General features: G+C 59.4%; 3 protein-coding genes across 3 annotated transcripts; 2 read left to right on the forward strand and 1 right to left on the reverse strand.

Moving 5' to 3' along the window:
* Nucleotides 1-30: 30 nt before the first annotated feature.
* On the reverse strand, nt 31-4,861 carry CHLNCDRAFT_58905 (hypothetical protein; the record flags this gene model as incomplete). Its single annotated transcript, XM_005844342.1, has 8 exons — nt 31-170; nt 925-1,373; nt 1,469-1,492; nt 1,654-2,316; nt 3,471-3,574; nt 3,670-3,880; nt 3,965-4,058; nt 4,848-4,861. 8 exons carry the CDS (start codon nt 4,859-4,861, stop codon nt 131-133), a joined length of 1,599 nt encoding a protein of 532 aa, XP_005844404.1. The 3' UTR covers nt 31-130.
* Nucleotides 4,862-6,103: 1,242 nt separating this feature from the next.
* On the forward strand, nt 6,104-7,108 carry CHLNCDRAFT_54534 (hypothetical protein; the record flags this gene model as incomplete). Its single annotated transcript, XM_005844257.1, has 4 exons — nt 6,104-6,430; nt 6,576-6,665; nt 6,783-6,904; nt 7,000-7,108. The coding sequence occupies 4 exons, from the start codon at nt 6,104-6,106 to the stop codon at nt 7,106-7,108; spliced, it is 648 nt and encodes a 215-aa protein (XP_005844319.1).
* A 2,450-nt stretch (nt 7,109-9,558) lies between these two features.
* On the forward strand, nt 9,559-11,724 carry CHLNCDRAFT_139068 (hypothetical protein; the record flags this gene model as incomplete). Its single annotated transcript, XM_005844258.1, has 4 exons — nt 9,559-9,709; nt 11,148-11,236; nt 11,360-11,615; nt 11,708-11,724. 4 exons carry the CDS (start codon nt 9,559-9,561, stop codon nt 11,722-11,724), a joined length of 513 nt encoding a protein of 170 aa, XP_005844320.1.
* Between the last annotated feature and the right edge of the window lie 548 nt (nt 11,725-12,272).

Consider the following 12,272-nt stretch of genomic DNA (forward strand, 5'->3'; position numbering starts at 1 on the left):
ACAACAACCGAGATGCCAGACCCGTCGTCTACATGGTAGCCAACAACCCCAATGCAAATTCTACATGGGCAACGATTCACGTGCGCAAGTGGGACCTCGTCGTTTTATTCAACTTTGCGCTGCCGCTGCCCTACTTTCGGCATGTGCCCGCCCACCAGATGGTGTGCTTCCTGCGGCAGCATAACGACACCAGTATCATCAGCGAGGACCGGTTGAGTGAATTCAATCAAGTGTTCCACAAAATTGTGTTTGTGGAGACAAAACTGGCGCGATACATTTCAAAAGCCCGTGACCTGCAACCTCTCCTTTCACTCACCCACTTTGAGGCTATAGAACTACAGTCACAATTCATTCAAAGCGTGTATACGACTTATGCCCGTATCCCCTTTGAGAAGGGAAAACGAAGGTTGCCCTCCACAGGCTTCCTGGCCTACTCCTATTTCCAGCAATACCTGCCCTCCCACCGCATTGTTCTGGTGGGCTTTACTGGCAACGGCCACCCGCTGCATAACTGGGCCCATGAACAGCACGTTTACGATACTGCCGGCGTGCAGCAATTGTAAGCCATGGCTCACCCTTAGACAACTGCTCCTCAATCATGCCTGCCGGTGCCATCTTCTTCATAGGGAAATGTGTGGGGAAATGTGTGGGGTGTCGGTGGGCAAGGTAAGGCAGGATGGGTGGGGTGGGTTGAGGGGCGGATCGGGGGCAGGCATGTGTGTTGCAATGCAGCTTGTGTGGCGCTGCAATTCTCCCTCGTTCGCTTCTAGATCCTCAATTACACATCAACTTGGCCGCCCATTAGATTTATCAAGCATCCACAGCCAGTCAGATGGTTTAATCGCTGTGGCATTGGTGGGCACTGATCGAACAACAAACTGGTTCTCCACGTGGGCTATATATACACAGTCTGTGCTGACCCACGGGCATGGCTCGCGCGTGCTGCACGCCGACCGCAGCTTGCTGCTGGCCGAGGCGTTGGCAATTGCAGAGGTGCCGGTGCAGATGCTGGTGTAATGGACGGCGACGGGCATCACGTGGTCTGGGTCCATCAACGCCTTGGGATACTCTGGGTAAAGGGGGTCAATCTCAGAGAACTTGTACTTGTACAGCGGGTTGGGCCCCGCAGCGGTCCGCCACAAGCTGGGCTCATCAGGGGCGCTCGCGCCGGCAACCACTGCGCGGTGCGGAAAGATGTTCCAACGGCGAATGAGCCGGCACTCGGGGCGCAGGGCTGACAGGCAGCCCCCAGGGGCGAGCATCTTGGGAAGAGTGCTTCCAGAGGTGGCAGGCATCACAAACTCGTCAATATCCATCACCAGCACCAACACATTGCGGCCCCACAAGGAGAGCACCGCATGATCCTGCACAACCTGCAGGCAGCAGGCATTGGCCTGGGTATCAGGCACAGAAGATGGGCAGGCAGGCAGGCCCAGCTGACAGAAAACACCTGCTCCGAGCAACCTACCAGGAGATCAAAGTCACGCCAGCCCTGCAGGCAATCAAGAGTGCCACAGCCAAATGCATACTGTTGCACGGGTCAAGATCCTCCAAGGGTGTCCCAGAGACAACCCCTTCAATCTACACGCCTGCTCCCTGCCTGCCACCCAGGCTGCTCACCATCTGCCGCATCATGGTGATTCCCCTGCCCACCTGGTACGTGGCAAACTCGTCCCAGAGCACCAGCGTGAGCCGCTTGGCGGCCACCAGCGCTTGAATGCCAGGCTGCGCCACAAGCTCCGCCGCATCCTTGGCCAGCACATACATGACGGTCCCAGCAAAGCCAAGTGGCTCATGGTAGTCATTGCTCCACGTCACAAGCCGGGCAGCCTGGCTTGCGCCGATGGTGGAGAGGTAGGGCAGCGCACGGAAGAGCAGCTGCGGACCGTCGCTCTGTGCAGGCGGCGCTGCGAGCGCCGCCTGCAGCTGCGCTTTGAGGGAAGCGCCGCGGGGCCAGCCATGCACTGCTAGCCCAAAGTCGACGGCGGTGGTGTGGCCCAAGTTAATGCTGATATCAGCTAGGTTGTAAAACCTACTGGTGGGCTTGCGTCTCGCCGCAGCAATGCACGCCTTAAAATCAAAGGCGGGGTCATCCTTGGTCATCTTTTCGCAGTTGATGTTTGACATCTCAAGGGTAAGCTCACTCTGCCAGCTGCTCCCGGCCGTGGAGTTGTGCACGAGGAACATGCGCAGGCGGGAGGCAATCTCGGGCACGTTTCGCAGCGTGTGGTTGTGGGCGCCCCAGTGCACTGGCGGCGAGGTGAACTCAAACGCCACAAAGCCCTTCATTTTCAAATGGTAGGCTCCATCTTCGGTCTGCACGGCAAAGGGGCCACACACTCACAACTTTGCCAACACCATTTCGCATGCAAACAGCGAGCAAGCGGATGCAGCAGCACTGGCCCCATGCCATTGCTGCAGGGCATCCCTGGCTCCTGCACTGCTGCTACAGCTCAACAACCTGTGCATGGGGCACAGCGCGCAGACAGCAGGCACACAGCGCAGTTGCGGTGGTACAGCGGCGTGCGCTTGCGCTCACCGGCCATCTCAGCGCCTTCAAATAGACGTGCAAAATGCCCGTTCTGGGGCCCGGGTCCGTCGCTGGTGGCGCCTTCTTCAGCTCTAGAGGAATAGAATAGCGGTGCACGCCACCAAACGAAGTGGGAAGAGGGAGGGGAGGAGCAGCACAAGGCGGGCCTGCAGCAGCTGAGCCGCCGCCATAGCGTGTTCGTGGCCACAGAAGGAGGGATGCGGCCAGGCAGACAATGAGGAGAGCTGCGAGCCTGGAATAGGCCGGAGAACTGCCTGCTGCCGCCAGCTTTCGGACTGAAGTTGGATAGTGGGAGCTGTATGGGGCGGCCATCGATGAATTTATGGATGGCACATGTGCGTGGCGATATTTGTACTCAATCAGCATTTACGCCAGCCGGGCGTCAGCATGCGCAGCGTGGCGGTTAGGAACTTGACAATTTCCGAACAACTCAAGCACATCATCGTCTTACACTTGAGAAGAAAACGATGCAAACGCCCTGCATGCTTACTATGACCTGAGATGCCACGGGCAGGTCAGATTACAGTTTTGCTGCCTGACAATGAATGGGGCAAACCGAGGGGCAAAGGGGAAGGAGAACAGGCTATTGTTTATGTTGTAAACTCTCCAGCAGCCCCACGTATTGATCAGTGCTGCCATGCTCACAGTATGTGGGCAGGTGGCGCTTCTGGGCAAACCATAACGCAGCCGGCTTCATGATCAGCCACTTGGGGTGCGGACGGGACTCGGTGAGGTTTGCCATAACAAGTGTTTCCGACGACAGAGCGGCCGACTCCACAGAGTGGAATTCCTCCAGCTCACACATCAGCACAAACTCTTTGACAGCCTTCTGCACTCCAAACCATTCAACAAATTGTCACCCTTGCGCTGCAAGCAAGCGAATGAAGCGCCGCACAGCCAAGCAGGCTTGGGTGGTTACCTGCACACCAGTCCAACTCCAATCATCGCCCAACAAAATGCCGCCCCCCCGCACAAAAGGCCACCACGCGTGGATGTCCTCCTTCACACTGCCGTACTCGTGGGCTGCATGTAGCACAGAGCAACAGGAGCAGAGCAACAGAGGTTTGCCTTGGATGGGCAGGCACTCAATTTCAGCTTCATGCAAACCCCGTTTGCACCTGCGTCCACATGTATCAAGTCGGCGGTAACGTTCAGGCGCTTCAGCACCACGCTGGCCAGCTTGGATGGCAGGGGCAGAGGAACAACCACATCCGTCAGCTGCTCATGCTGCATGTTGCTCAAGAAGGTTTTGTAAATGGAAGGGAAGCCATGCTCCAGCAGCAGGCTACGGGAGGGATCTGCGCCGCTGACGGCGGAGGCGGTCCACATCTGTGTGCATGGGATGGTGGCAGAAATGACGCTCTCAACAATGCGTCAGGGCCAGCCCTGCAGACCCACAAACCCTCTGCTCACCTCGGGGGCGCCCAGGAAGGTGTCGATTGAAATCATCACGCCACGCTTCTTCCGCTTCAGCCACTTCGCCATCTGAGCAGTAGACAGTCCCTTCCTGTCGGGCAGGGTCAGCAAGCAGGAGGGTGGGGCTCAGCAGGCGCTAGAGTGCCAGTAGACCACACGGCGGGGACCTGCTCGCTCACCACACGCCCACTTCCACCACCGTAGAGGCATCTGCTTTTTCAAGGTACTTCTCAAAGAATTCAGGGACGACAGACCAGCCTGTCAGGTCGAGCTGGCGTAGCCCATTTTTGGAAGTCAAATCATAAACTGGGTTGTCCGCGTAGATCGAGGGCAGGCTGAATCCGCAATCTGCTGCTCCGTGGCCCAAAGCGCACTCGCACCGCCCATTCAGGCAGCGGCCCCAGCCGTCCGAGGCATGGCAGCCTGCCGGACACAACGCTCCGTGCTCGTCTGCTGGCGAAGTGGCAGCACCATCCTGCTCATCCTCCTGCTGTGGGCGATGCTGCTGCCCACGTGCTGGCAACGTTGCATCCATGGTGATGGGTGCCTGCTGGTCCCGGGATGACGCAGTGGAGGACAAATGGGTGCCACCAGCTTGAAGGGTGCGCGTTGCGCGGGCGTGGGGCATGGCAACCACAAGCAAGCCGAGTGACAACGCCACAATCGCCACCCAGTGCCGCGAATCCCAGGCCGGCAGTATTGCTGGCAGCACGGCTGACGGCTTTGGACTGTGCCGGCTGCTGGAGCGACCCTTCCTGCAGACACCCAGGACAGGGTTGACGGGGTGGCGCAGTGCGGTTCAGATTGCAAACAGAGGAGCGGCAGTTGGCGGGCGAGCGTCTCCACCGCCAGCGGATGGCCTAATATGGACGCTCCTCACCTGTTGCGCGTCATGCTGGACAGCATTGCACGTGAACGTGGGCCTGATGGTGACGGCAAGCTTCACACTGGCCTAAAGCGTTGCCACTGTGAACAAACCTCGGGGCAAGACCAGGCAGCTCCCACTTTGAAACTGCGAATAGGCCAGAGCGATAGGCCTCGGCGTAGCTATGCTAAGGCCGCGCAAATGCCAATGCCCGGCCGCAGTACATCCCTGCTGTACCCCAGCTGCAGTTTCCCTGCCCTTCATCCGGGCCGTCTCCATTGTCGCTGCACCATGAGGCCATGAAGCAGCAGCTTGCAGAGATGAGGACCCTCAAACCTGCCGTGCGTGCAGCGCTGGGGCTTCTTGCGGCGGGCTTGGCGCTCTCCGTCGTCCTCCTCTCCCCATCTAGATCCGGCAACTCCGTGGCGGCAGCATGGTCGCAGTGCAGGCCACGCCTGATTGCCTACCAGCCTTCGGAGTGGGAGCGGGAGTGGTGCGCAGCGTCGTGCCGCCCGGGCCGGAGGGGCCCCCCTGCGTGCCGCCTGCAGCCCTATTAGGGCGTGCTGCAGCCCTACTAGCCAGTCCAGCTCAACGGACGGTGCCGTTGACCGATGCCCTGCATCAACCAGGCTGTGGCAAGGTGGCAGGCCCCTGGGGGCCTCCGTCGGTTGAGGGCGGTTGTATTACCTATGTGCCGCAGGTACAAGCTGGCGACGCCCAAGTTTGTGGAAAAAAACACGCTGTGCGAAGCCGTAGCCTTGCATCCAGAGAGGGTGCAGGCATGGGTGGACGGCGCTATCAGCTTGGCAGCGAGCATCAGCGGTAGGTCCTTCGGCAGCACCAGGGGCGGCGACGGCGGTGCCAACAGCAGCGGCAAACGTGGCATACAGGCAGCAGCTGCAGCAGCGGGTACAGACGCGGGTATAAATCCCAGCACGGTCTTCTCACATTTCAAGTGGAAAGACCCGTGCACAGGCAGCACGTACCTGACCCCAATAGAGCCCCTGGTGGGGCACATGCGGTGGGTGCCCTTGGGCCGCCCACCGGCATCTGGGCTCATGACTGCCTGCAGCCCTGGTGCAGTCGCTGGCTGCCCGGCGAAGCAACTGCCCGCCGCTCACACTCCATGCAGGCACCCGCTCGCTCCGCACTGCATACCCAACAGCACCGTTGATATTGAGTCCAAGGATTATCTCCTGTTCTCCGGCCTCACACCAGAGCAGTTTCAGAAGACATACCCTGGTGAGGAGGCATTGGCTTGGCTGCCAACAATGGTGGCCTTGGCTGCTCTGGATGGGACAGCTTGCTTGTTAATGCTGTCGCTGGGACGCCATGCAGTGGGGATGCTGGCCCCATTGGCCGTCCAAATGGATGCCCTGACGCAGTATCCGCCGGCTGCAGGGCGCAAGCTGCTGATGGACTTTGGCGCGGGCCAAGGGTACGAGGGCCAGGAGCTCCGGTCGAGCTTGAGCTACCTGCTGGCACACTACGAGCAGATGGGCGTGCACTTTGATGAGGTCTGGGCCTGGGAGCCGCGGCCGGTCAACCAGTCCACCTACTGGCAAGGGGTGCCGCCAGACGTCAAGTTCCGCCTGCATGTGAGCGCTCGGCACACCCGGCAGGGCAGGACCTGGTCGGCTTTGGCGGGCTCGGTGGTTGTAGCTGCAGGAGGGTGATGAAGGGGCACACCATGGCATGCGGTGCCACTCATGCCCCTGACACGCGCTGTTGCCCCGTCCACAGCTGTACAACACTGGGCTGGAGGGAGACACTACAAGCCCTGCCCACCCCATCCAGTACATCAAGCAAAACGTGCAGGCTGGCGACTTTCTGGTGCGTTGAGCTTTGGCTGCCGAGCAAGTGCAGGTGACAGTCAGCGGGACACCCAGGCTGAGCTGCCCGGCGCCTGCCTCTGCCCTTCGAGGTGTGCCGAGTGTTCCACTGCTGCAGGTCATCAAGCTGGATGTGGACACCCAGTCGGTGGAGATACCGTTCATGAGGGCTGTGCAGGCCGACGCAGACCTGCGCTCCCGCATCGGGGAGATCCTGTTCGAGATGCACTACATCCATCAGTGAGGGCTGGGCGCCGGGCGTTGCAAGCACTGCATTCAACCACCTAAGGCCATGGTACCTTTGCTAACGTGGTACTGGCCTGCCACGCCTGCAGGGACATGCCCTGGTTCATTGGCTACGGCGATGGGATCAGCTACAATGATGCGCTGAACCTGTTCCACTCTTTGCGGCACGAGGGCCTCCGAATCCACTATTGGCCATAAGTAATGCCCACCAAGGCCTTAACAGCCCACCAAGCGCAGAAAGGCGACAGGGAATGAAAGGAAACGCGGGCGCCCATCATGCAGGGATGGTGGTGTTTCTGTGCACGCATGGCCAGTGAACGCGCAGCGCCAGCGTCAGCGCCAGGATGCAGTGGCTGCGCTGGCCGTGACGGCACGCCGTCGACCCCGCCGCAGCTCTGCCCAGGCTGAGCGTCGCCGTGCACACTGCCCGTCCAGCCAGCTCAACAGCCACCCCGCCTCCGCCGCGGAGCGGTGCACCGCTCCGCGGCGCAGGACGGAGGCACAGCGCGCCAGACCCAGTGGCAGTGGCGACAGTGGGCACCCATGCCCCACATCCGCCACAGTGTGGGATCACCTGTCGTGGACCACGACTCGTGAGTCCAGTGTTTCTGGCCCTCGTGGCAGCTTTGGCGATGGGCGGGCGATGAGGACTGCTGTCGCGTCCAAATTTCGCCAATCAGCTGGCGATGGCACATTGAGGATTGGCGAAATGCGGGGGAGCCACCCTTGCGCCTGGCACAGCGCAGCGGCCACATGCGGCGCCGCTGTTGCTTTGTCGGCACTTGCCTCCCTTTTGGGGGACTGGGGGCGAAGCCCCCAGCAAGCTGGCGCTTGTTTAACACTATGGAGTGAAGTTCCTGAGGAAAATTGGCCATTTCTCCTCAAAATATTGGCGATGTCAGTCATGGGGGCTGGCGACGCGCTGGCGATGTCGCCCCGCCGCCTGCCCTCATTTAGCCAGCCCTGGCTGGCGATGGCCTTCGGCCAATCGCCAGCCAGAGCCGTTTTTTGGCCCGATTTCGCCAGCATTTGGCGATTTCGCCAGCTTTCAGAAACACTGCGTGAGTCGGCAGTCGCTGCCAGGTGGCGCCGTCACATGTTGGTTGGCACAAGCACTGGCTTTTGGAAAGTCCAAACTGTTGCGTACCCAGATCAAGGGTCGCCGAGCAGAGACAGAAAACGGGCCGAACAACGCACGGCTTGGCAGGCGGACACTGGTGGGCGCGATCTGCGGGTGTTCTGCACCCGTGTGGCTGGGGGCAGCCCACCGCATCACTAGTGGTGAACTTCCCGCGGAGCAGCACTGCTGGGTTGGTTGGGCCAGCATGACTTGGCCAAGGCAGGCCATCTGTTGATGCGCGTCCGGCCCAGCAGGTGAGAGTCAGCTCGAGAGCCTGCTTCCTTGTAGTGGATGGATGCCGACTGCACATCTCTGGGCTTAGAGGCGCCGCTCCCGCCGCAGCTCCTGCTGCCGCTGTCGCTGCTCCAGGACGGGTGCTGTCGGGCGCCGGCGGCCTGGGCGGCGACCGCTCGTCTCGCCATCACACCTGCCCACTTCCGCTCACTTACTCTCCCATTCGATGCAGGCTGTGGCTTCCAACGTGCACGCGTGATGTCCTGCAGCAGTCGCATCTGCAGGCTTGCACTGGCTTGCACGTTCGCAGCGGCGCTATGCAGGGCAGCCACGCATAGCAGCTGGGAGGAGCCGGCAGCAGGAGCTGGTCGGGTGGGCAGGCAGCACTCCGCCCGCATCCTGCTGCAGCCTGGGCAGTGGGGGGGCACAGATGAGTTTGATGCAGAGCCAGACATCCCTGTGGATCAGCTCGATTGGCTAGTAGAGCCACCGGAGGGCTGGCCGACATGGGAGCCACTCCCCGACGAGGCGTCTGGAGGCGAAGACAGTGTGGTGACAGCTGTGACAGGGTATCCGAGCGAGACTCCCAGCAAGAGCACAGAGGCAGCTCAGGCAAGTCATATCTGAGGGTGCCGGTCTTCATGTCTATGCCTGCCTGCCAGTCCTTGCCTCACATGCACCGCCTGCTCATGTCTTCTGCAGCTGGTGCTCTTCCAAGTGGCATCGCACCTGAGCGCTGCTGCTGCGGCCGAAAACGCTTTTGCTGTTGACCACAACTTCAGCCTGCCCGAGCAGTCAAAGAACTCTCCTACGGAGCTCAGGTGGAGATGTTGGCAGCATCTGGTGGACCAGTCTGCTACATTCTTCTTGGAAATCTCTTTGCCATCCTGGCATGCGCCGTCTTTGCCAATCCGACATCCTGAACGGATTCAAAATACTCACGACATTTGGTGTCCATTCCTGCTGCAGCACCCGTACATTGGACATGGAAGCCAGTAACGTCACCAACTTTCGTGGTCAAGATGAGGTGCTAACTGCAGCAGCGACAGGTGCATCAGCAACAGATGCAGCCAGAGATGAGGCATTGGTTTCAGCGATGAAGACAAAGAAGAAAACGCCCAAGCCTAAACCAAAGCCCAAGCCAAAACCCAAGCCTAAGAAGTTGAATACGCTCCTCAACATCGTCCACCGTGCCACTCGAATGCCGGCCCCCTTCGATAAAAGGTTCCCCCCAACTGGTCTGGTCGTCAAGCCCCCCGCCCTGCGCGTCGGCTGTTTGCGGGGCAGCAGCGTGATGCGGTTTGGCGCGCGCGGTAATGGCGTGACAAATGATGCGGTGGCATTGCGCAAGGCCAACAAGGCGCGGACCACCCGTTTCCTCTACTTCCCCACGGGCGTGTACCGCATCAGGAGGAGCCTTGTGCTGAGCAAGCCAGTGATCATGGGTGCGCATCCACTGCCTATCTGCTGCTGATGTCTATCTGGCTGCCCCTGTGCCCGGCTTACGCAACTTCCAGTCATAATCAAACACGTGTATGTGTGTGTGGCAGGCGCAAACACGAGGTTCCAGCTGGACCCTGGAGTGCGACTCTCTCTGGTGCAGCAGCCAAAGCGAGCACCAATCTGGAACGACCCTATGTTTACCGGTCGAGGTACAGGCAGCTGTGCATGGTGTGGCTGAGGTATCAACAGCAATGTATCCACCGCTGTCGTTGGCCCCCATCTGTCTTGGCCCCCCCATGAATAAAGAAGAGGCCTTGCATTTTTCAGTAGGATGCAATTCCGGCCGTGCCGCGTGCGTTCTGCAGGCAAAGTGATGATGGGGAGAAAGGTGTCGGAGGTGTACCCGGCCTGGTGGAGTGATGCCAGGCTGTCAGGTGTGCTTTCATCTCTGGTCAGTTTTTGGGCGGCAAGGTACAGGTCTCGCCATGCTCCCAACGCAACATCCTCTCTGTGATGGGGCCCCAATTGGCGCTGCCGACCAACCGGTTCTCCAGCTGGCGGTCAGGGACTGCCCCCAGGGGTGCCTGGTGCTGCCAGACACGCCCTTGTTCCTCAAGAATTCCGTAACCCTGACTCCGGATGCTGGCATCTTCAGCACAGCCAATGCGGGCATTGTGGCTTCCCAGAAATCGTCAGCTGTGTGAGATGGTCTCACCCTCTGCTCTGTCGGTGGTACAGAGAATGGGGCACTTCTTGCTGAACTGAGCGGCACAGCTCACGTTAGTGTGGGTTGGCGCAGGGAAAGGACTGGTGTTTTCAGCTGGTGTTTACACGCGTCCAATCGTGCTGACCAGCATCCGAAGCTTTTCCAAGGCTGGAGTTATCATACTGGTGAGTCGATGCAAGTTCTGCTGTCTGTACCAACTGAACCCAACCGCTGGTGCTGTGTGGCCAGCCACAAGAGGGCAACCGCTGCTGCACCTGCTGGCCTGTTCATGCTGCACTCCCTTGTCTTCTACACCTTGCAGGGTGGTGTGCGGAACCTCAACTTGCAGGCAGGAGCTGTGGCCAATAACAACGTGGGCATTTCGTTCGTGGGCTTGGCAAGCCGTCCCATTTATGCTGTGACATTGAGCCAAGTGTCCATCATGCAGGCAAGCACGCATGGGTTGCCTGCGTGAGGTGGGGCATGTGCCCCCCTGGCCACCTATGTGGCAGCCACCTAGAACATGTGTTCTTTCTGGCATGCTATTGTGCAGAGTAACCAGCAAAGCATCGTCTTCAGCGCCCCCACTAGGAACTGCGTGTTCGCTGGCATCACGATCCGGATCAATTTTCTTCTCACAGGTCAGCATAGCAGCATAGCAGTTGATAGCTGAGTCCCAGCGCTTCCACCACTGAAATCTGGGGAATAATTCCATCCGCGCTTGAGTGCTGCAGGAGGCTTCCTGGCCCCCAAAAAGATTAGCTCTGGTGTGATGTTCATTGGTGCTGCGCCCAAGCTCAGAGACACCCAAGTGATCGTGCAGGTTGGTGCCCTGTGCCACTAAAAATGCGAGCTGGTTTCATGTTTGCCAGCTTGCCACACCATGCACAAGCTTGCATTTGGTGCATCTGCACTGATAGTGAATTGTCCCATGATGCATTTGCAGGCTATCGACCCAGGGCAGTTCATGAAGATTACAAAGTTTGCCGCTGTGTTCACGCACACGCGGACGCCGGTTAGCAACTTTGCCTTCCGCTCCGACTGCTGGAATGGTGGTTACCGGCGGCCGGGGACACAGCTGGCTGGCAGCTTCAGGAACTCACGCTTTCAGTTCCACTTCTCAGACGGAGTCGGCGGCGACGTCTTCAACTTCAAGTCCGGCAGCGCATCGAACTGGCTCTCCAAAAACGAGATGGCTGCACGTGCGTTTTCCAGGCGGGGCCGCTGGTGTGGCTGCCTTTTGTTATAGCAGGGGCAAGACTGCGCTGAGTTGGCCTGGCTGCTACACTGCAAGGCATGTTTGATGAGTGAGTGGCCCGCCGTCATGTTGCTGCTGCAGCCTCTTCGTTTTGGGTAATGGTACGTTTCCCAGGCACGTTGAGACAGTTCATCGCTGCCAACCCCAGAAGCCCTCCGCAGCCTTGGCCGCTGCAGTATGCAAGCGCCAGCAGGCACCAGGCAAGCTAGGGCACCAACACCCCAGTTGATAATCATTCTGCCGCTCTTGTCAAATGGATTGGGTGGCAATTATCCACCAATTTCGCTTCATCTGCTCATGATTGCCAATGGTTTGCAGGTTTTTTACGTCAAGTTTGGGGCTCACCTTGCCTGGCGCCCGGGAGTGCAGCGCACCTACTACCTGCACTCCTACTTTTCTGACCCAGCCACCAGAACTGCCAAGGTGCCCTGCGCACCTTCGCACACCTGTTGCCTCTACAGGCACAGGTTGCCACGCGCCTTTACCTGCACTGCGCCTGGCCGTGGTTGCAAGCCAACGTATCCCCGTTGTCACCCACCTGTTGTCGCAGATGAGATGTGTTGCCTACCAAAAAGCCAATCCTGGCATGTACTGCGTGTCT

The sequence above is a fragment of the Chlorella variabilis genome (genome assembly GCF_000147415.1).
Source record: "Chlorella variabilis unplaced genomic scaffold CHLNCscaffold_23, whole genome shotgun sequence".
Classification (NCBI taxonomy): Eukaryota; Viridiplantae; Chlorophyta; class Trebouxiophyceae; order Chlorellales; family Chlorellaceae; genus Chlorella; species Chlorella variabilis.